We start from the raw sequence: 24,822 nt of genomic DNA, 5'->3' as shown, positions 1-24,822 counted from the left end.
CCTGTAGCACCAGACTCAGGTGCAAGCCTGATGGCACACTGGTGCCAAGCCTGCTCCTCTGCTCAGTGTCTGCCAGGGACATGTCTGAGAAAGCAGCATAGCAGGAAAACTCCTGGACTTGAGGTTGCCAGCTGGACATGAAGAAGTGAGCAAACTCCCTTTCCCAAATTATAAGTGAATAACCTCTGCTCATTCTTGGCTGTGTCACTGTTTGGAAGTGATTGTCCACTGTCAGATGAAGTGCTGCCTGTCAGATGACCTGTTTTGTACTGCCTACAGGTTCAGGCAGGCTCTTTGGATCCAGTTTCTAAGCATCTCTTTATTTCCAAAAGAATAAACCCAGAAGAAACATTAGGTGTACAGTCTAGGGCTTCATAAGCCAATGCTGAAAAGCCTTGGACTTGATGCTGCAGGGGTAAGGGGTGTTGCACTTGACAAAACCTTCCTACAAGATGAGAGAAGGGGAAAAAAAAAATCTCTGAACAGCAGGCATTAAACTTTACTAGGAAGCATTTGTGTCACTTGCAATTTGAGATGTTTAGCGCGGGAAACCACATGTAGGGCTCCAGGTATTTGACAAAGTGACAAACTCAAGGCCAATGCCTCCTCATTTGCAAAAAGCAAAAAGCTGGACAAAACTCTTGAACACTACTTACAAAACTAAACTTTAGGGACACTATTGTAAGTACCTAGATAATTTTAGTTACTCCATAGGTGCTATATTTTTGTATTTGCTGAGTTCCCACTGCTCTGGACATCTATTGAGCAGAGTGCCAACACAAACTACTATTTGCATGTGGAAATGAAGGCTAAAGGACTTATGGTGTACATACATGTCTTGCTTCAGTCTTGATCTCAATAAGTCTGAGATATACCAGAACTGTTGTCTCATAATTAGCAATATGGTATTGCTTTTTCCAGGGCACTCTTTTCCTTTAAAATATCTTATTTTATCATTCATAAATTCATATTTATCATCATGGTGAATGAGTGTGTTCCACTGCAAAAGCCAAATCATTTGCAACTTGGGTGGTATTAAATTAAACCAGTATGCTAAGAGAACAATTATAATTGCTTGGCACTTTAGGAACCTACTGTAAGTGCTAAGGCTATTAGACCCATTTAAAATCTTGATTGCAGAAAGAACTGTGTGTATTAATCTGTAAAATAATTCATCTATTCTCTAATTTATCATTGTTCCAATAAAATGGGCTTTTGAAATTGGAAATTACTCTAGAGTAATTAAATAAATTTAATATGTTGCAACTTTTCTATGAAGGTCAATTCCTTAAAAGGCACATAGTTTAACATAGTATCTCAGTTATATTAGCCTTTCATATGACCTGCTCTGTTCTTAATAAAGTTAATAAAGTCCTTGAGAATAATCATTTAATGAAAGGAATAGTCTGTAACTTATGATGTGTTCTCATAAATTGTGCTCTTAGACTACCAGACAAATTTGACAATACTGTACATACAATTCCTTCCGCCTTTGCTCTGCTTGGTTTAGTCTTGTTTTGGCACAATGGAGTATTGTCTACTTCTAATCATTTACAGGAAGCATCAGATTTGCAAGGGTATTTTTATTTCGCACAGACTAGACACAGACCATGCAAAAATACATCTGGGATAATGCTGTTGGAGAGAGGGATGGAGTCAGGCAATTAGGCACAGTGCCTGAATGCAAATTTTCCTGGTAGTTTTAAGAGGGTTTTTGTATTATATTTCTCATTAGAAATTCAGGCTATTTGAGTCTAAACAAAGTCAAAGTGGATGAAAGCAAACCCCTTCTTCTAATAATGTTAGTGAGCTCTAGAAGAACATTGCAAACTTGGTGAAGTCTCTGTTATCTTGAATGTGTAAAAGAAGACTTAGGTGTCCTTCAAAAAGTACAGGGTAATTCAAGCAGGAGGGATGGGCTTGGTGCAGTAGACAGAAGATGAAATTCTCTGCCATGTGTTACTCAGAAGGTGTGATGGTAATGGCTTTTGCTGGCCTTAAAATATCTGTGAGTCTGCCAAATATTACAAGCATTTTCATAATGAAATGCTTCTTTCTTATTTAAGCCTCACCCATTTCAGAGTAGCTTTTTTAATATCATAAATTCTTGTGTTTCATTTGTACAACATTTAAATAATCCTAATTACAGTTACAAAAATAGAACTATCATTAACTTGATCCCAGAGGAAATTTGAACTGGGAAACCAAAAATATTTGCAAAATGCTATCATACATTGCTGAACTTCTAATCACGTTGCTGAATTTCTTATTTCATTTCTAGGTACTCTTTTCAGTATCTGTGATGCATTTTATTTGGCAAAGTTTTTTTGATGGTCACAAGTAAAGAATTACAGCACATGGCTCTTAAAATTTGTTTTTTAATAAACTTAGGCAAGACAGCTTTAAAATAATCTTGTACTAATATTACAATAAATTAGTTTGAAACACTGACATTCTGATTGGCTTTTAGGATCCTAGAAGTAAAACTGTTCCAGTGCTTTCAACTCGGTACTAATATTATATAAGTTCATTAATCTAGCAATGAAAATTTAAATTGTGGTGTTTAAAATAAAATCATAAATTGTAATGGTTCTTGCACTTTTTGGCTAGTAGACTTCTTTCTCTTATTTTGTCACTCTTCCTTTGAACATCACTAAGTTTTGATTTCTTCTTTCCTTTTAGATGCTTACTCTTCAAAACTTACATGAGACGGACTGGCGTAAATTACCCTTTTAATAAATAGGTTCTTCCTGGATGCTGCAGGAAGATTCCTGCATATGCAATTCCTAAACAGCTCAAAAAACATCAATAAATTTGCTTCTCCAACTCACCTTTTTAGTATCAGAATATGCTTTGTCTTGGAAAAGAAACACTGAAAATATCCAACTGAGGATCTCATTCGGATGTGGGGTGTGGTTGTTTTTATTCTGGCTGTGCCTCTGAGAGGCATCTTAATTCTCAATTGTTTGCTGCTTAGGAAAGCTGAATTCTGTTTCTGTGGGTGGGAATATTCTTTTTCAGATGGAAGTATTTGCCATTTGTTGATCCTAAAAAACAAGTGTTCTACATTAACACACAGAGCTCAGTGTTCAATAGGCATTTCGGAAGTACAAGTTAGTCAAACGTTGTTCCTAGAACTGTCCTTGGCTTTGGTGAAGCTTATGCAAATAATTAAGTAAACAGAAAGAAAACATAATATTAAAAAAGAGTTTAGTCAGAGTTCTGTAAGGAATTTGGAGATGTTTGCCAATTGGAAAAAAAGTGAGGAAGTAAAATAAGATTCTATCCACAATTTATTTATTTTTTTATGCTTAGAAATTTCACTGTATGAAAAATAAGACACATTGATAGTAATGAACTGTTGTGGTTGTGAGATTTCTCCCCAAATGTATAATGACCTAGAATATTTGTTAGTAACAACAGCAGAAATATCTGTGGATTCATAGATTTCATTCCTGGAAAACAAATTGTAATGGCATCAGTATTAAAAGCTGAGTAAGAGTAAAGCATTCAGTAGCATTCCAGGAAGACCACAGGTATACTACTCTTGATGGGAAGGACAGAGGTTAAATGTATTAAGGTCTGGCTTGCAGCTCTCCAAGTACTTTCCTACATGAAGTCATATGATGAGTGTTTCTAATAGGATTCTTCAGGGCTTGCTTCATCCTCAACTATTTAGAGTTTCCGTTGGTTTGGAGTCAAGTTTAAAGCTACAGCAGAACACAGCTGATGTAATTGCTATATTGGATTGATAAAGAATTGTGAGAACAAGCTGATCAGCCAGCCAGGGTGATTATGTCTCCTCTGGCCAGTCTGTTCACACCTTTCTTGTTCTGGAGTCACAAACAGTGTAATATTTAGAAAATATCACTTCCTTGGACCTCTTGGCTGCCGTATTTCCAAAGAGGCCCCTACATCACCTCATTGCCGCAAGGTTTTGATGGTGCCTCTTGCACGGCAGCTCCTGTTCTGCAGAACTGCTGGTGCACCTCCCACCAGTTCTGTGGCCATTGGTTAATACAGGATTTTGGTTTGGTCTTTGATGAGTTTTCTGAAGTCCATGTCAGGCCACTTCTGGATTTTGAGCTCTCTGAATAGCAACTCTGCCTTCCAGCATACACAGTTGCTACTTTGACAGATTTTAGGGAGACACAGGCCACCCCTGTCATGTGGATCATTGCTGAGGATGCAAAGGGTCTGAGCTGGCAGGGACCCCTGGGCATCACACTGCTCAGAACCAGCCACCTCAAACTGCTGACGGCCACCCTTTGGGCCCAGCTATCCAGGCTGTTTTCCACCCTCTTTTATCCCACTCCTCCAGTCTACAATTTTCCTGGGGACTGAGTTTTTCTAGTTTATAGTTCACAGAATCATCACAAGATTATAGAATGGCTTGTGTTGAAAGGGATCTTAAAGATCAACTAGTTTCAGCCCTTAAGCCATGGTCAGGGGCACTTCTCACCAGGTCAGGTTGCTCAGAGCCCTTGAACACTTCCAGGGATGGGGACATCCACAACTTCTCTGGGCAGCCTGTGCCAGTGCCTCGTGACCCCCACAGTAAAGAATTTCTTCCTAACATCTAATCTAAACTTGCTCTCAGTTTGAATCTGTTCCCCTTTGTCCCGTCACTACACGCTCTAGTAAAAAGTACCACTCCATCTTTCTTGTAGGCTGCCTTCAGGTACTGGGAGGCCCCAGTTATGTCACCCCAAAGGTTTCTCTTTTTCAGGCTGAACAATCCCAGTTCTTTCAGCCTTTCCTTATAGGAGAGGTGCTCCATCCCTCCAATCAACTTAGTGGCTGCCTCTGGACATGCTTCTGATCCTATTGCTTTAGATTTTATAACAGGCATGACATTTGCCTTTTTTCAGTCATTGGAATCCTCCCCTAATTGCCACAACTTTTCCTAGATGATAGATAGCAACTTCCCAGTGGCATTGGCCAGCTGCCCCAAGCAATGCATCCGGCAACACTGATTTTTATTTGTCCAATTTGGCTAAGTAATCCCTTAGATAATTTTCCTATAGCATGAGCAGTACCTCTTCCCATCTTTCCAATTCTGCTGCCATGCAGAGACCTGAGTGATTTTAATTTTAAGCTTCAGAAGTTACCTTCTTAGTATTCTTTCATTGCTTATTATAGCTAATATAGCAAATAATATAGCATTTCAACAGCAGTTTTCTCCCCAAAGTTCCACAAGTTTTACAAGGAGGCTGTAGAAACATCTCAGCTAACTGTGCAGAGCACACTGGAGTTTTGAACCAAGTATGATTTTGATTTAGGATCTGAATACTTTTTAGTGACAGAGTTTTAGATATTAATCAGAAAACTTGTTCCTTCCTGAAGCAGCAAACACAACACACTTTCACTTGCAGGTGACATTATAGGTGTAAATGTCTGAGGCCTTTGAAGAATGCTTTTGATAGTAGTCCAAACAGAATGAGTACAAAGCTCAGAAATAATTTATAAAGGCATCTTCCTCAAAAGAGCAGGTTCGAAATTATTCCAGTGGCAGCCTTTCCAGGACATTGTTAACATTTATAAACCACAGGATTGGAACCTTTCTAAGTGTTTGTCTTCAAAACTCATTCTACAGGTTGGGCCTTCAGTGCAATTGAATTTCTAAAGAGCAGAATTTATTGAATACCAATTTATTTTTCCCATAAACCCCTTTCCAGTTATATGTGTTTTAATGTAACAATTTCAGTCAATTCAGACATGGTCAATTCAGACCACAGAAAAATACTTAAGTGTGAAAGAAACTGAATATACATTTGTATTTTGTATTGGCAAATCCTCAAGAAAGGATCACAGGCTGCATAGGAGACAAGGTACAGAGACAGATGAGGTCTTTGACGTCATCTGCCATAATCACTGAAAAATTTATAGTTCCTCAGTTTCCCTAATGATAACAGTTACCCAAGGGCCACTTGTGAGTTACCTTCTGTCTATAAGGTGCAATAAAGAGGAAGGAGCCATCATTACCTTCCTAATTAAGCTGGTCCATCTTCTGCTGGATTCATCAGACCTTGCAGCTATTTAGCATAAGAGCTTCACCTGGGCAAATGTTGTGGAGTGTAAAGAAAAGAGGAGCCTAGGTGGAATCATAAGCTTCCTATATGTGTATTTTAACAACAATACAAAACATAAACATACATAAACAAATCTTTCTGCAAGGACAAAGCATGAATCTCAACAAGAAAAGCAGTTTATTGGAATTCCCCATGTAGAGGCAGAAAACCTAATTAAGATTTATTATACATCAGGGCCAGTCTGTTCACAGCTCTCAGCTGTTTTCAGTGCCCATGACAGAGCTCTGTCTCAATTGCCATGTGGGGCCTTGGAAATCAACCTAAGAAAATAGGCACTTTTCCTTTTGCAGTTCAGTTCTATTAATTATGTTAAACACAAGCAATGACCTTCTGAGACAGAAGGATTTTTGTAGTTTTTTAAAGAAAGCTGAAGTAAAGAAAGCTAGGGATTTTCAGACTCTGCTCTCCAGACTCCTGAGGGATTGTGGATTACTCCTAAAAATGTAGAACCTCATCTGCTGCTAAGAGCACAAGTTTGTTGTAAGTGAACTTGATTATCCACTTGTCAGTTGGGATAATTTGTGTGTTAGAAAATGATTATGGATTTTAAATTGGAAGCAGTTGAAAACCATTAATGTGGCATTGTGGAGGAGAAAGAAGTTGAGCAACTTGATTTCTCAGTGGGTAGATTCTCTGTCCTGCAAGCAAAGACATGGGAGTTTGGAGCATTGGCATTTTGCAGCTATCCCAAATTCCTTTGGGGATGTGCGCAAGCACCTCACCTCCTGAAAGATACTGAAAACAACTTAGAGCTGTTAATTAGAGAGAGGAGACAGAAAAACTTAAATTCTCTGAGGACAAAGGTTATTATGAAGTGTGGAAGGGGCTGACAGCGGGCCTGTCAGCTAAAGGAGCGAAAAGAAGCAAGAAAGGAGCGAGAAGAAGCAAGAAAAAGCTGATAAGGAGCTCTCTCCAAGGCTATCACCAAGGAGACCGAGAGAAGAGAGGAATGGAAGAATGATAACACCTTTGCAGCTGGACAAAGTATTTTTAGAAAGTTAGTTAAGTCACCCTACGTTGCACCAATAGAATCATATTGATGTATAGTGACCAATAGTACAAGTAGAAGAACCATAAACAACTGAACAGTGTATAAAAGATCAGCCATGTTCAGAAATAAAGAGTTGCCAACTGAGACTGCTTGTAGTCTCTGCTTTGTGTCGTGACCGCCTCGACAGCGACAATGAAGAATTCTAAAGCAGGGTGGTTTTACCTAAACAAGAGTTGTCTCAATTGCCTGCCTGTTTCCCCCCAAATCCAAGCCTATAGCAACAGCAAACAAAGCACAATGGGAGTTGATGGGAGCTGGCTGAGAAAGGACAGCGCTCAGTTGTCCATCTTTGATCAGAGACATCTGAAGAAACACAAACCAAAGCTATCACTGGTGAAGTCACAGAAGTGACTTTCAAGAATTTTTTTGCCTTAAATTCCTTAAATGGGTAACTTCTAGAGGAATAACTTTTAGCGCTGTTTTCCACACACATATGAATTGAAGTTCATGTGAAATCTTCAGGAGTGGGGCATTTTTCTGATTGTTCATAAAATGGAACAAGGTTACTCCAGAAATTTGGTGTCTACTTGCTATTTGCAGGGTTCGCTTGGCATAGTGATCCTGAATTTCCTTCTGCCTCACAAGCCAAACTTGGCTGGAGCCATGGGTCTAGCCAATTGCCAGAAAAATATGAGCTCTAGTCTGTTCAGCAGCTATTCCAGAAAGCCACACAAACAGAGGAGATTTCAAAGAACCACAGAGCTGGCAAGGAGGTGTCTAGAGAACCTCTAAATATTCTTGATTCCAGCATGGTCTTGCCAATGTCCCTGTCATATCTTTTGCATTTGTTTAAACTGAACTTGAAGACTTACTGTAATGGAAACATTATAGACCAGATGGCCTGTCCCAGTGCTATTCTTAGTGCTTAAGGTTTTTCTCCTATCTACCTTATTTCTGCTGCAATTTAAGAGCTTTAATTCTCATTTCTTTTCATTGTGAACCCAAAGACATGGTTATTTCTTTCCACTTGCAGCAGGTTATTATGTGAAGTTGATTTTTTCCTTCCTTGGTGTAGTAGTTAATGCTTGCACCTCTTGATCATTATCCTGACTTGCCTTTTCAAGTATCTCATTGGTGAACATCACTTAACAAATTCTCATCATGCTCTCAGTGCCCCTGCCATATGTCCCTGATTAGTGCCATCTCATAGTGAAGGAGGACTCTACTCCATTGCTTTGGTCTAGAATGAAGATAGAAAATAGTCTCAGATCTATATGATGCCCCAATCTAAAATCCTTCCATTTTTTAATGTCTGAGTATATTTTTCATGCCATTCGGATCAACCTTGCAGTATACATAATTTCCTTTTCCACTTCTGGTATCCTTAGTGATTAACATAACTTTGAACTTCTATACATATTTTATAGGATCAGAAAGTTAGTTCAAAGAGAGCTGTTATGTACACCAAGGTTCTGGACCATCCTATATTCTGGTAACATCTGGAGATCACAGTGCCTGACATTAAAGGCATTGATCCTAGGTGTGTGTTTCGGGGCTTCTTCGTAGCTAGAATGCATTGCAGAGGTAGTTTCTCTCAGTAGATTATCTTTTTTGTTAAAAAAAAAAAGATACTGAGATGTGTTCATTTATATAAACAAGATGTATTTTGATGAAATTAGAATAGAGGATAACAGAATTCTGAATATTTCACTAAGAATAAGCATTTAGATAAAATATAGACTAATGACAAATATTAATTTTTCAAGATCTTATTTCATGTATGTATTGAGTCAAGAAAATACACATGATTTGAGTATTTGTTTTTGCTGGTTTATTTTACTTTATGAGAAAAGTTTTGTGTGCCTTTTTTCATTTGAGTTTGGAAAAGAGAAAAGCAGAATTGTGTCATTTGCTGCAAAATGGAAAGCTCAGTGTTTCCTACTTCTGCCTTTCATGGTCTGCCTCTCCTATGATTCCAGGAAGCTGCAGTTTTTGCACTATGTATCACTGCAGCAAGATAATATGGGTTACAAATTATTAGTTTAATCAAAGGAAACCCATCTTTATCCTGTACAAACTGCTGTCTGGAGTTTGATGCAGACAGGAACCAGGCTCGTTCCAGGTTTGATCAGATTGACCAAATCATTTAAGGTAGAATCCCCCAACGAAACTATTATAATCTCTGGGGGAAAAAAAAGAAAACTATATGAGAGATATATATAAACAACACTACTGTATGATAGAGAGTAACTATTCACCTTTTGTAATATAACCAGAGGATCAGAGCATCAGCATTAACCAGCTTTGAGAGACACTTCTCTGGACATAATTGAATGGAGGAAATGAGCATCACAAGATGTTTTGAAGACCAAGATCAAACACACATTTAACGTGGATGGAATACTGCATGGGAGAAGGCTGTCCACACAGAGATATAAAGGCAAGCTCCTATTCAGAAAGTCCTTAATCTGCTGATGGCTAGACAGGTGTGCTGAAGGATGAGACCCCTTTCTGCCATTTTTTCTCAAAACATTGGTTTCTACCAGAGAGGGGGGAAAAGGCTGATTGAACCTTTGAGGTTTTCCCCAGTTCATCTGGTTTTCTGTCCTGTGTAGTGCTAGTCTGCTGAGAGACCAAGCACTGCTAAGTAGTCTGGGTAACCAGGCTGACAATAGATGTTACAGTCAGTACCCTTTTAGATGCAGGAATGTTCTGGGAGTTAGTTAAAGTGTTAGATGAATTAGTTAAAGAGGTAAATGTAAATTATGATGAAGTCTTTCCTTTGAGCCTTTGTAGAGAGGCACCTGCAGCTTTTTGCTTGGCTCAAGCAGAAAGGTAGTGTATGGCAGATGGGAAAGGAAAAGGGTAAGAGGGAAAGACAGGCATAGAGCTGTGGAAGATCTTGGACTTCCAGCTTTCTAGGATAACTACTCTTAAACTAAAGCATCTTTTAGTTGGTTTTCAGATTAAGCCAGAGACAAGCAAGAAGTGTTAATGATTCCAGTTACTGTTATTGACTCCTTGTGCATTGTTTCTGTTCTGTGCTTTAAAAGTGCTAACTAAATCTGTGGGCAGATAATACATTGCAGCAGCAGCCCTTCATTTCTAAATTACAGAGACTCTGAGATAAGCTATATGGATTTGAAACATATTTTAAAAAATAATAAAAGACAGTTGTTAACACATTGTGTTTTCATTTGTATTTCAGAGCAGAATTAAGGGCTGCTGTATGTGCTACAGGTGTCACTGAAGGAAGTCTGTAGACAAATACTACTGAAGGCTGGGCAGTTGTGATGGTGATTTTTATTGCACCCAGGCATTGACTGATGCATCTTGCAGCCTGACCCAGGCCCTTGCATCCACAGCAGCCACTGGAGAAAGAGGCACAATCTTGTGGGCTGCTCTGTGCACTCACACAGCCAATGCTGGTCCCTCATTTTGTGTTCACTGTTCAAAGGTAGCAGAAATAGATGATCACTAATAGCCAAAACCCCTTGTTCTGGCAAAACCTTGATTCGTTTTTGAGGTGCGTTTTTTCCCCACGCAGAAGGACCAGGGAGGTCCTGAGATATTTGCACAGAATTGCCACTGCCAGCCTTGAAATTGGTATTTGTGCTCCAGCACCATTTCTCTTGAGCTTGGAACCACCAACATCAAAGAGATGGGGTTGGACAGGGCAGCTCTCAGTCTCTTGCTGAGTTGCAGTGTGAGGATCACAGGCTGATCCTGTCATCCTACTGCAGCAGTTTGTTTTCTTGGCCTGAACAATTTTAGCCCTTCTGACTTCAACTAAGAAACAGATTTAATTGTGCAGCTAAAACTAATCAACAAGTTTTAAACATCTCAGTCTTGAAAACAGCCTGAATTATACACATCTTTAATTTTAAATCCCTAAGATATGCTAAATGGGAAACATTGAGAAAACTTAATTAGTCTGACTGCTTCTTTCTAGAGTTCCTAATTACTGTGGGTACTTTTGTTGTCCACCAGCACTGCTGGCTAGATTTTAGGGCAGATGTTCTTGTGCAGTCATCATTAAAAGCACAAGCATTGGATGCTGTTGAAGCTTCCAAGTGCTCAGCATTTATGTCTTTTATTTCAGGATGCTTGAGGGGAAGAAGGGATCATCACACAGTTAAAAATGTCATTTGCTTTCTGTATCTTTGCCATGCAGCTTGTCTCTTTCAGTCAGACAAATAGCTGCCAGGAAATTTGTTAAGGGTATAATGCTTTTGAGGTATAATGCTGTTTTTGAGAGCATTATCTCTGATTAAAAACTTTTTCACTCAGCCTACTCAATCCAATGACAATTTTGCTATCCCTTAACCCAAGTAATGACTTCAGGTTTCTAATTAGAGAGCAAGAGGGAAGGGACTGCCTGTGGTTCCTGGAGCCTGAGCTAAGAGACTGCTAAGGAACACTGTAATAATTTAACAGGTATGAGAGCTCCTGCCTGCTGAGCCAGTTCTCCTGCATCTGTGGAAATGGGCAGGATCATTGCTTTGCCCATGGCTTGTGTCAATCCCCCCTACCCAGACCTCTTTTGGTTTCACCTGCCTGAGGTCTGCGAGTTGTGGCTTGGCCTTTGGCTCCAGCTGTCTTTACATTTACCTGGGCAAAAACATCTTCCCCCCCCCAGTTTTAGGTGTAGAGCATCATTTTTGCAGGAAAAAAAAAATTAAGTGTTAAATACATGTCCCCATCAGGAATAGCATTATTCCTTGCCTTTTGCTGCTCTTTTTCCAGATCATTCACTTTTTCTTTTGATTTGCATTGCGTTTTAAATTCATTGAGATAGGGAAAAGTGTGTTGCTCTTCTGCTGTTTCAAGGAGTGAATGTTTGGCCACTCCATTTGCTGAAATAGACGGTGGTAAAGACACTCTGGGTGCCTCATCTAATTCCACAAAAGCCTTGGGCTCTCGATACACAGCACAAGAATCTAATTATTAAGTAGTTATTGTTGTCTTCTCTACTACACCCTATTTTTCCAAACCTAGAGCCACCTTTGGAGTCACAGCAGTGAACCCTGCTGGCAGTGGTGGGATGTAATGGCAGTCTGTCAGCCTGGAAACCACTTGACTGGATTTACCTGGAATGAGTTACTTATTTAAAATCTCACTTGTGTGCTTTTTGACCCTGAAAGGAATATGTGACAGGGGAAATATTCTCTTCTTCACTCAATGCTTTCTAATTTCAGTGGCTGCATTTCCAAAAGGGTTGTGCTTTTTCTTTGCCTTTTCTGACAAATCTGATAATAGATAAGGCTAAGGTTAGACTACCAAGGACTAATGAGACCTACCACTTTTTCTTCTTTTTTTTTCTTTCTCTTTTAGGAGTGGGAAATGGAAACTATTCAACCAATAAGCATGCACAATTATTTTGCAATGATGGGCCTTAAAGCAAGAAAAATCATCCTGTCTTTTTTTTTTTTTTTTAACTATCAGATTCCTGTTAGTTTTAAAGCCAGAATGTAAAAGGGAGGATGTCAATCTAAAATAAATATTTGCTAAAATGTAAAACTTTTTCATTCAAGTTATTTTTAGGTAAGGTTTATAATCCCAGTTTGCTGAGTATTTGTTGCAGTCCTTTGAACATATAGCATGCCATTCTGTTTTGCAAATGTGCATTTGGCTCCTGAAAGGTTTTTAATTATGTGTAGGTTGGTAGATATATCTGTATCTATATGTTAATATTTATTTTTATATATCTGCTCTGTAAAAAGAGTCTGCAATTTTTGTGTCTGAAAGGAATCAATAGTCTAATGGTATTCTGGTGAAAAAAACTCACATTTGGGGAGCATGTCTTTCTCCTGTGGAAGGCAAGCATAGCAATGCAGAGATTAAGGGTTGTTTTTTTTTAATGAATGTATTAAATTCTAGCTTCTCTCTAATCATTTGATAATAATCTTGCTCTAGGCTGTTAACAATCATGATCACTGGGTCTTTCTGTCCCTTTGCATTAGTCTATAGGTGGTATTTGATTGTGGCAACATAAACAACTTCATGAGAATGTGCTTGTTCTTGATTTCTTTCGCTAAATCCAAATTGAAATGACTTCCATTTAAACAGCTGTAAACATTGTTTTTAGTTTTAGCATGGACACAATATATCAGTAGGATGGTGAGGTATAATAATGGTGAGCTAATAGAGGTGTATTTTCTTTTTAGTGTGTAGAGCTTGGTCACTGTTATCAAATTATCTGCAATTGTTGCATCATATGTAAAACATGCCTTTTAAAAAAATTTGTAGAGGTATAAAATTTTAAATAGGCCTTTGCAGATTATTAACAAATGGAGAAAAATGTGTATATTGATCCTTGATTTCTGCAAAATTGTGATTGTGATGGAGATAATCATACTGATTCTGGAGGAAGATTTTCAAAGCTGTACTCGGCAGCTTGACACACTCATGCCAGCTGGACTCACTTGTGCCTTGTCCTGTTTCTTTCACCCAATCAGTCTTTGCTTTCCATGTTTTAAATGAGGCCTTCAACCATATAGGTTTAATTTGAACAAAACCAAAGTAAAGCTCAGCTTCATAAGAAAGCAGCGTAGTAAAGCATAGAATGCAGTAAGCCTGTTTTAACAAAAATGTTATTGGCACTTACTGATGCACAGACTGAGGATCTTTCAGTGAAAACAAACAGGTTAAACTTTCAACTTGAAATTAATTGTCAGCTTCTCTTTGTGTTCTTCCTGAGCTTATATGCGCTTTTTTTTTTTTTTCTCTTAATATATCAGCATTATGACAAGCACATTTGCTCTGTGGCAAAATAGCTATCACAGCAACTCAAATGTACAGGCTGGAAGAGTTGTGCTAGTTAGGGTCATTGCCTCATTTGCTTTGTCTTCTTCTAGGATTAGTTCTGCTCTGTGGATTAGCCAGAGCCCACGTACAAGTAGTGATACACTGCAGAGTCAGATTACGTGTGAGGAATTTCTCTACTTCCTTACTTTTAAGGCCAGAAATTCTTCAATTTCCCCTTTCTTTTCCAAATGGAGCCCCATGTAATTTCATGGACTATTAAAACAGAGAGATTCTGAGATTGTGAAGAGCAATGTTGCAGCAGGTGTCTTCACTGTACCTCAATTGTTTTTGTATTTCTTTTTTTTTACGTGTGGTTTCTTTTGTAGTTTTGCTGATAAAAATATGCCATCTGTTGCTTAAAATATTGAATAAATATTCATTCCTGCTACTTTTTGTTCATCACACACTGGATAACATGATTTTAGACTAGAGCAGAAAGGTTTTGGGGTTCTCTGAACCCTAGTCTCAGTGGTGGCTTGCAGCTGAGGTGCCCTGCACTATGGTTTGGCTGGATGAGAAAGGTGTAAAGGGAACAGTGTTGGTGCAGTGCTGTGCTCCATTTCACATGCCTTTTGCAGCCCCAGAAAGTGTCCCTGGACCTGTGGGCTTTGTGGCTCTCAGAACCCCAACCCTAAAACCTGAACATTCCCACATTTGGATAGTCCTGAACCTTGCAGTAAGCTTTGAACTTTGTTTCAAGATCTTCTCAACATTTCTGTTACTAATGAAATAACTAAATATACACTGGAGATCAAATGCAAAAGATATTTCATCGCCAATATCTGGAGCATCTAACGTGTAATGAAATAACTTACTAGTCTAGAACTCAAGTAAGCATTACTCAAGTAACACAGATATTTTAAATGGTATTTTATTGTTGTAGGCATAGTATATCCTTCCAGCTTTGTATAATGGTCCTACATCTAAAATCCATCATGAACTTGAAGAGTTTGATAGTCTCAGTGGGGTGCAAATATAGAGACAGTAAAACCATGCTCATCCTGTGGGTGTGTTTGAATAAAGGCAGTTTTGATTTCTGTGATATAAAATACAATAGACTTGTAGTGTGCTTAGGATGTGTTTTACTTTAATTAGGTGCCTGGTTTGATGGTTTGGGATTTTTTTTCATAACTAGTTGAGCACCAGGATGTTCATTAACTGACTCTTTTCAGCACCATCTCAGCAGAAGGGAGCCCTGCTTAGTTGGGTCCTATGACCATTGGCATTTCTAGGAGTGGACTGCTTGGTGGGAAGGCTCCTACAGGAACTTTGTGATTAAACTGCTGTAATCGTATCGAGGAGTGAAGGCTACAGCAAATGAGAACCTCTGTGTTTCCTCTCTGCCTCCAGCATCCTCTAGAAAAGCAGGCCTGAAGGCTTGCTTTAAACTGGTTTGTGAGTTAGGAAATAGCTCCATTTCTTGTAAAATACAAGGAAGCTTCTTGAATGGATTGAAAATGCAAATGAATGCAGATAATTACTGCAAACAGAAATGCTGCTCAAAATCTTGACAAATGGGTCATTTTCGTGGTTCTCTCTCCCCACATGTGACTTCTAAACAGTCTAGGGAGTGTCTCTTTCCACAACATTTCTGGGGTGATTTTGGAAGTTGTTGGAACAGGGTGGAGCAAGGGTCTAGCCCTGGGTGTTAGCAGGAGGCTCTTTGGCTAGCAGAGAATGTTGAAGAAAACACTTCAATAGTTTGGGTTTCTAAGCAGCCTTAAAATGTCAGTTACATGGTGCAGTTATACAGAGAGTATAGAAACACAGAAATGCATTTGGTCAGGAAAGGATGGTTCAAATGGGTCCCAGTATTCACTTGACCCTTTTGTGTGACATTTAAAGCTTAATGGCATTAAAATAAATCACATGCTCAATATTTAACTGCTTTACTGAGCTGAGACATAAACAAACACTTGAAAAAGAATTCTAAATTAGAGAAACTGCTGATTTTGCAATGACTTTCATTCCACTTACAGTGTTTAAAAGAGAATGCAAAATGTAAGTGTTAATACATCCAACAATCACTTTTACAACTATCAACTTTTTCAATAGTCTCTGCACAACATATGTAGGGATATGCATAATTTTAAAGAAATCACAAATTAAGTAAATTATATTAAAATATACACAATATCTACAAACATAAACAGGCACATCATACAGGTACATAATCCTTCTAAATAGGGAATCCCCTAAACAGGGATCTGTGGTTTAGTTAACCAGGGTGGTCACAGAGCCAGAACACAAAATACAAAAGTAATTCAAGAGTCCATGTTGCTTTGGAAGAAAGAAGTCATGCCTCACCAGGCTAGCAAGGAATTTTCAGAAGAGTTTGTAACCATTTCTGTAGCTGGATCTGGTCAATGAAGTATAGCTGAGTCTTCAAAAGCCCCTGGATCAAAGACTATAGAGGAAGAAGGTACTGTGAGGTGAGAGGTATTTTCCTCTTTTGTGGTAAATACCTGATTTTAAAAAGGTAGAAAATAAATTGCCAGTCTTCTTAATGGAGAAAGTCTTTATTAGACTGCCCAGTCACTTTTTTTTGTAGCTTTGGATGTTCACAAAACTCCATGTCAGCTGCAAAGGGAGTGAACAGCGAGCATAGCAAGTTGGCAAAGTTTGCTTCAAATATTTGATATCAAAACTAAAGCTGATTGTGAAAATGTGACAGTAATCTTATAGTAGAAAATACATAAAGAATACAACAAGCACTGACATTTTTGTGTCAATAAATGTGGAGTGATGCAGTATAGGAACTATGGATACAGAGCAACAGGATCCATGTTATCTTGAAGAAGAATGATCTGGGAATCACTGTGGATAATTGTCTGAAATTGTCAAGTCAATACCCAGGGAAGGTAAAAAACAGTGTTTCATGCAGCTGAGGGAGGAAGGAAGAGAGAAAAAGCAGAAAGGAGATCAAGTCTGGTGTGCTGTAGTCACATCACGAGTCCATTCACGTGCTGGTGTTTGCAGGCAGTACTGGACCTCTCATCTCAGGAACGGTGAAACACAGTTAGGAAAGGGAGAAGAAGAATCACCAGAAGCCTGAAGAGATGCTGAATAGTTTCTGCAAGGGGAGGATTATTCTGATTAAACTGTATTAAGCCACCAGTTGCAGGAAGCTGAATGAAAAAACGGAAGGTGCTGCTCCTACAGCTCAGGAAGTGAGAACTGTACTGAGCCCACAGGAAATGCTCAGGCACACCATGCATTGCCGCAGGGAGCCGTGGGCAGAACTGTAAACAGGTTCAAAACTTAGTGATGAGTGGGCTGTGGAGGATCTCTCCATCCCAGAGAATGAACCTGCAAGTGGGTCATGTTCAGGCAGCACCAGCTAGGGAGACTTACCCTTTTCTCTTTTTTATTAAAAAAAGAACCGTGACAATTTAAGACGGAGGGTGGATGAATGGAGGAAGAACTTTCAGTGCTGTTTACTACTGAAGATTTATCTGGGGTTTTGTGGGGTTTTTCCCAGTCAAGGCTGTTTAGGATATTATTTTAGAGTCTAGTCAGCCTGTGCTCTATGAAGTAGAACTGCTTCCTTCCCTGGCACCTCATTTCACAGCATTTCATGCAAGTTTAGGTTGGATCCCCTGCTGTCACTGGTCCTCTGATGCAATAAGTGAAAGGTTAATGCATTGCAAAAGTAACTGTGATAATCCTGAGCTGTAATTTAGTCCATTTAGTGTATCCACAGGACTCATTCTGAAATGCATTAAGCAAAACAAGAAGTAATGCAAACTTCATATTGTCTCCCTTATACTGTAGTCTCATTTAGTTAGTCACTGAAACAACCTCCTGAAAGCTTTCCCTCTGTCTTGTTATTCGAATCATGAATTTTAAAGACTTTGGAGAGAGTGACTCAGGAGGTGAAGCAGCAGGGCTTCTGATGTCATTTATAGGCTCTGTACTGGAAACTATTTCAGTGTCGGTAGCCATGAAACTCAAGCAACTTAGCCTGTAATTTCATCATTTCAGACTAAGTGACAAGAAAACAAATGCTGTCAGTGCCCACTAAACAGCATTAGCATTCTCCATTGCCTCTGCTTACTTGAAAAATGGATAATGAAATCATTGGCATTAAAGCCAGCTGTCAGGTTATCCCACAAAGGAAGAGGTTCATATGAGCACCAAAATACACGCAAGAGATGCCCACAATAATTGGGTTTTCATTACAGTAGTAGTTCTGCAGGCTGAGGTTAGGCAGGGACAGCACACAAAACATCTGTCCAACACCTAAAACAAGCAGTCAAGCACTCTGCAGGGCTTGCAGCAGAAGAGATGTTGAGGTACCTATGGAGCATTCCAGCCAGCCCATCCTAAACACAGTTACCATTGCAGAAGATTTACTCCTTGACCACTTGAGATTTGTGACCTCTTGGGCTTTAGAAAGGCACAAAATAAAAATAAAAATAAGAAATTGTGTTCCTGTTCCTTTCTTTCATCCATTTTTCCTTTTGTAGGTCTTTGGCACATCTCCTTTGAAGGAAAAGCCATGTGTCTTCTTACTTCCACCCTGAAGTTTTGACTTTTCAAAATGTGTGAGGCAGAAATGCTGCAGCTAGGAGAAAGGAGAGGCTATTGATTCTATTACTGTGTGTGAGGAATAGAATGCTCTAAACTTATGTGTTTATGTTTTCCTGCTACATACGAGTTTTTAACTGCATAGGAGATTGTGGTATGTCCCTTTGCCTCTTATTTCCTTGTTTTTGATGATATAAAAGAAAAGTATATGTATATTTCATCAGGATTTGCTTTATTTTTAAGGCTTTATAGACTTTTAGTACATTCCTGAATAGTGTCATTGGCATGAAAAAGGTCTGAGATTAGAATAAACTTGAAAATTAAGTCAAAACATTTTTCCTGCATTTTCTTAAAGAAAAAGCAGGAAACAAAAGCAGTATTTAATAGATAGGGGAGAAAAAATGAATCTGTCTTTTATAGCCAGGGAAATCACTGCAGAAATAAAAATAAGGTCTCAGATCAAGCATTTGATATCTTGACATCTTGCTAGAAGCAATCAATACCTTTGCTAGCATGTAGGTTTGTCTTCACACAAAGAAGAATCTCAAACAGGTAGTTGGAAGGAGCAAGTAAAGCCTGTGTTATAGCCTCTTTCTATCAGTAAACTTTTGGAAACATTGAGCAAATTATGCCTTGTTAAATAAGGCATTTCCAAGTTTGCTGTTAGGAGGTAGTACAGCTTACTCAACAGGACACTGGCCTCAGCTCAGATGTCTGGCATCTATTCCCTTCTCAGCTGCTGTGAGAAAATTAATCTGTCCTTTCATCTCTGCATGCCCCTATCATCCTTCAGTCCCTCTTGTCTGTTTAGAGTGTATGCTCTTCTGAGCTGGAGTCTTTTCTCTTTGGAGAGGTGTATATATGCCACATAAAATAATGGAGTGGCAATTCTGTTGGGTCCTCTAGGGACTGCTATAAAATGAAACCTGAAAAGTTACACACTTTTTTATAAACTATTAGCATATTAACTTCACTGTATAAGGCAACATACGTGCAGAGGTCAGTATCCCAGAGGTCTAGCTGTAATATTGAAGACCCAGGACACCTGAGAGAAGTTATAGAAACAGTGGGGATTTTCCCATTGTATCTGAAAGATTCATGGCATAGCTGTGAAGTTCACTTGAAAGCAAAGACAACTGGGAAGCTATTGATAGGACTCTGTAGCAAATGTGTACTGACTCCACAACTCACATTTGACTTCTTTTGCCAATTGAATGCTGTTTGGGGTATAAAAAGAAAAAGAAAATATAGGGAGGAGTGTAATGCAAAATGTTTTAAGATGTAAAATTACTCTGAAGTTACCACATTTTCCGCCTTGAAGATATCTGTGTTTTATGGAACACAGTTTTATGGAAACTGCCTTTTTATTCATTCTGATAATCATTATCTGCTTTTCCAGTCATTTTTTGCACAAATGGCAGTCATTTGAGTGCTTGAATATCTGGCAATGGAGTTTCATTCTAGTTATGACTTATGACAGCAGTGCTTATGAAGGCAGTAGTGCCTGACGGAGAGTGACAAGAAGCAGTGGTCATCATTGACATGCCCATCATTCATTTTGTGGTTCATGCGTCCTTTTACCTCAACAGCAGCATCTCATCTTCTTAAGCTGGCAATAAGACCTTTGTCAGTTTATTAATGTGTGAAGAATTGGTATTTGATATGAACACATTGTAAGGAAATAATATCCTTATAATCAGCTAATGAGTGCTTGCATTGGGCATTTCACGCTGAGATCAGAAGCTAGAAGGGATGGAGTGTTTTTCAGAATTCTTCAATTTGTGTATATTTTCATCAAGTTCATTTAGTAATCATAGCTGATCACTTAAAATACATGGTCAGTAAGAATTACTAAAGCAGCTGTTTTTCCCTGACTTATGCAGTGCATCAAAACAAGTATGACATGGCTGGTTATGCAGAGAATCATCAAATGAGTTCAAGGCAGGAATGAACTTGAAGAATTTTTTGTTGTTGTTGTTGTGTGAATTCTAAGAGATGTCTGAAAGACCCAAGGCACCATGGGTTAGAGTGCCACAGGATGGCTGAGTTTGGCAGGCACCCCTTGAGCTCACCTAGTCCAACTCCCCTGCTTAAGCAGGGTCAGCTGCACCAGGCTGCTGAGGACCATGTTCTGTCAAAGGATGGAAGCTCTGCAGCCTCTCTGGGCAACTTGTCCTAGTGTTTGACCCCAGGGGATCACCAGGCACTAGATCTAGTGCCACTATCTAGTGGCATTAGATAGCTGCTGATGCAGTAACATGCTTTAAATTAGGTAACTAAGCTGTGCTAAAGAGGGTTTTCTGTCACCTTGTAACAGTGCTATGAATTATCTTTGTATTATTTTATTGAAGCTGTAAATTATTTATTTTCTTCCATTTTTAATTTCCAGTATTTTTGATGCATTCAAGTATTATATGGCATTTTTGACAGCAGTTTTTAACATTACCTCTTTTCATGCCACAGCACCTATTATATCCAGCTAGAAGCACTTTCTCACTGATCTCCTTTTTGGTCAGCAGTTCCTCATGTGACTTGCATCACTGTAAAAATGAACAGACAATTAAAGGACAATTAAAGAGGGTTGTTTGGCAAACATTGCCTTTTTTTCTTTATGGCTGCTCTGCAAACTCAGGAAAATAGCAAAGTGCATGAAATGTGACTGCGTAGCACCTAGCCCATCTCTTGGTTTTCTGTTCAAGTGTTGATTCCACCTGGAAATCAGAATTAGATATGTGGTACTCACCTACATAACACCACCCAACTGAGGATTTTTAAGTATTTAATTAAAGCTTCTGGACTCTTTCAAGGCTATATGCCATTCCCTTTCTGGGTGGCTAGCATGGACATGGGTGAATAATTTATAGGTCTGTGAGCCATGGCTCTTCATCTCTGTTACTTGACTCCTAGCTTGGTAAAAATAAGCCCCCTTTTGTTATTGACTGTTGTTCCTGAGACAAATGTTACATAACAACAACAACAAAACAACAACAACAACAAAAAATTGTGCTCACAGCATTGCTTCTTCTGTTAGATTTTTAGAAAAGAGGCTGAAGGTCCCCCTATGGACTTTATTGAGGTAACCCAACATGACTGCAGTCTGCAGGACCCTGCAGAACTTCCCTCCTCATGGTCATCTGCAGGGGCTGGTTTCAGCCCTGGAAGCCTTTGCTGGTGAAAGGGCACTTGTCAGTGTCTCACTGAGCCTGGCAATCTCTGGCAGCAGCAATGTCTGCAGGCAGCTGGCATCAGCATGGAGGAGTCTCAAGCTTGAAGCAGGAGACTTCCTTGCAATGAAAATTGCTTGCAGTCATACCTGTGCCCCAGAGTGCTTCATGTCCAGAGGTTTGTGTGAAGCCCTAGGGTATAAACTCTTCCTGTGCTCAAAGCCAAGAACATGGATTTTCACTTTAGTTTTTAATTACAGAGGATAAAGCTACTTTCCTAGGGTCTTTTCCTTAGTCACTCAAGATGTTTGCAGGTCACTGGTTTCAGTGCTAACCCACAACATGACAGAGACAGCATGGCCGGTTTGAGAACCTTTTGATTTTCTTGCACAGTAATTGCTTGATGTCAAAGTCAGTAATTTTCTGATTTATAAAATCAATTCAGAGAAAAAAAAAATCTTTTCCAATGTTTCAGAGAGTTAAACATGACAAAGCAAAGGTTGTTTGTTTTTGTTCCACTCACAGAAATAAAGTGCTATTCTGTAAATCCATAGTTACTCTGATTAGTGAAATTTCTGTGACAAAATCTGGGCAATTTTTGTCTTGTGTCTTACAGAAGTGTACAGAAACACTAATGGGGTTGCCTCAACAGCTTAACTTGTAATGTGTCTGTAGTGCAGAAGTCCATCAGTTAAAGAATTTACCGTTGTTCGATCCTTTCATGATTGCATATATTTAAAAGGATTCAGGAGAAAATTTTAAAAGTGACTATGACTTGACAAAAATTGAATGCTAAAATTATTAGAACGTAATTCAGTACCTGGAACCGACCCAGTGTCTTCTGTGGGATTGCAATACTTCAAGTCAGGAGCAAACAGGTCATTTAAGATCTAGAAGAGCTTTTTAAAATAAAATCAATCACAATACTGTATAACCTTATGCTGTAGCATTTGGTCTTTCTGCTTATCATCACTCTTGTGAAGGGATCTTCACCTTGGGTGGAATTAAAATGCATTAACTTTCTATTCCCTCTCTCTAAAATAGCAGTGAACTGAGCCATCCAAGTCAGTCCCCATTACAGCAAGAGAAACCTGCCTGTTACCCACAGGGAGAGCTGGACTCTGAATGATGGTTTGAGTGATCAAAAGATATGTATTATAGGATTGTGCAGTTATGCCGTGGGAAATTTTGCTTTCATTCCCTTCAAAGGCTTCAGGCATTTCAGGAAAACCAAGAAAAATCATAACAGTGAGTCTTACAAGCACACATGAGCTTATCAAAGCCTTCCTCATCTGATACTGATTTCCACTGCATGTAAATAAATATATCAATAATTTATGTACTTCATCTTTATAGTCAAACAGTCCTGGGGTTTTTTCCTTCTTACTTGGCATGAAAGGAGTATCCTCAGTTTGTGTTTCTGCCCAGAGCCCATAGCTCTTACTTGTGAATTCACACAGTTCTCTGGGTTTGTAGACCAAGAAAGGAGTGGGTCTTGTGCTGAGTCCTCCCCTGGGAGCTGTGCACCTCCTAGCCCTGGTCGGGGAGCAGGACAAAGGAATCAATGCAAAGGAATTGCAAGCAGTGAATGAGTGTGGTGAGGGAAAATATCAAATTTACTTAATATCAAAATTTAATGTGGAATTCTGTTCATGCTGGAATGGTTGTTGACATTACAACAAAGCTGAAGGAGGCTGATAAAATTGGAGGAAAGGCAGAGGTAATGAACTGGGAAAGAAGGAAATTCAAGAGAATAGGGGGTTAGAGAGGGTCAGTGGGTACTGGAGCAGAGAATAGCCAGGGTAATAATCCTCTGCCAGCATCTCTGTTGCAGCTCTTAGTCGGGTAACAGATTCTCCAGCTCATCTTGGCTTTGGTCTGCCTTGAGTGATGCCTTGCAAGCATTATTTGTACTCCTTGAACCCACCTAGCTTGGGAAAAAGTAGTCCTTTCCCTGCCCAGGTCATCCTAAAGGAAATCAGTTGTTCCTGAATGGAAAGAATTGTGATTTCACTCAAGTTCCTTCTACCCCAGCTGAGGAGGATTCCTGACTGTGAGAGGAATGTAGTCCTGGGCTACATGGGATACCCCAGATTATCTGGAAACTTGTTCTGAAACAGCACATCCTTAAGTTGTAGAGGGGCTCAAAAGCAGGAGCACATTCCAAAGTGTTCCCCAACACAAATAACAGCAAGGAAAGGATTCATAAATCAGTTGTAATTCATCAGTGGAGAACAGGGGAAGTGCTGCTGTGGAGTTACTGTAGGGATTTTCCTGCTTGAACTCTGTTAGTTTCAGAAGAAAATGGATGCATACTGTTGCTGAGGAAACGAGTCTCCCAGGGGAGGCTTGGCTTTTCCCCAGTGTGAATTTGTGCTGCCTCATGCTCACAAGAGTCAATTAACCTAAACCCTACAAACTGCACATGGCACAGCTCTGTACAGAGATTTTATTTCAAATGTATTATGAATTTTATACAGTTGCATGTGGCTTTAATCATTAACAGCCAAGGAACAGATTCAAGTTTATATTCCTCTTTAAATATTTGTATTCCTATAATGGAGCTTTGCCCATTTTTCTCTGTAGGTGCCAGCTTGCATACTGACATCAATAAATACTTCTGGTTTCATCATTCTCAAGGGGACACGATGACAGTTCAGGATCCAAACCAGATGAATCTCTGTGCTGCTGTTTGGACTGTTGTCTCCTATGTAATTGCTGACATGGAGGATATGTTGCCAAGGTAATAAAACAGCAAGAAAGAAAATTTCTGTTCTTCAGTAAAGATTGTAAGTCCACTAATGCATGTGGACTGCAGCTGTAGTAAATTCTGCTACCCTTGGTTTTTTGCTTTATTATTATACTATTTTCCTCAAAACACATTCTTTTTTTATGCATTCCTGCTTTTGCTGTTTTGATCTCTTCCACTTGTGATTTTCACTTAAATGTATTCCTTTAAGTACTTCTTATATTTGAGATGAAGATATGATGCCTCTTTGACTATGATATAATAACCATTTGTATGCACAGTGGTCTTGAGCAGCAGGAAAAATATACCAAATAAATTTTGTGCTTCAGACTAGTGTATTGATTTTGAGTACATGTTTATTGGTTTTGTTTCTGTCTTTCATTCTATGCATTGGAATTATGTACTATTAACCAAACAGCTCTTTCTTTCCACTGTTTTAAGGTAATACTGTAGTTTCTAGAAGTTTTCAGGTTATAGGACAAGTAAATC

The 24,822-nt window shown here is 39.0% G+C and overlaps 1 protein-coding gene across 1 annotated transcript in view; it reads left to right on the top strand.

Moving 5' to 3' along the window:
- CPQ (carboxypeptidase Q) overlaps nucleotides 1–24,571 on the top strand; it is a 147,568-nt gene extending 122,997 nt beyond the window's left edge. The window contains exon 8 of the mRNA XM_084213501.1: nucleotides 24,171–24,571. Within this exon, the coding sequence (XP_084069627.1) occupies nucleotides 24,171–24,331 (161 nt within the window). The 3' untranslated portion in view covers nucleotides 24,332–24,571. The remainder of the gene's footprint in view (nucleotides 1–24,170) is intronic.
- The last annotated feature ends 251 nt before the right edge of the window (nucleotides 24,572–24,822 follow it).

Source organism: Fringilla coelebs (genome assembly GCF_963513975.1).
Source record: "Fringilla coelebs genome assembly, chromosome: 1".
NCBI classification, from domain to species: Eukaryota; Metazoa; Chordata; class Aves; order Passeriformes; family Fringillidae; genus Fringilla; species Fringilla coelebs.
This window is presented reverse-complemented; position numbering and strand designations above follow the sequence as displayed.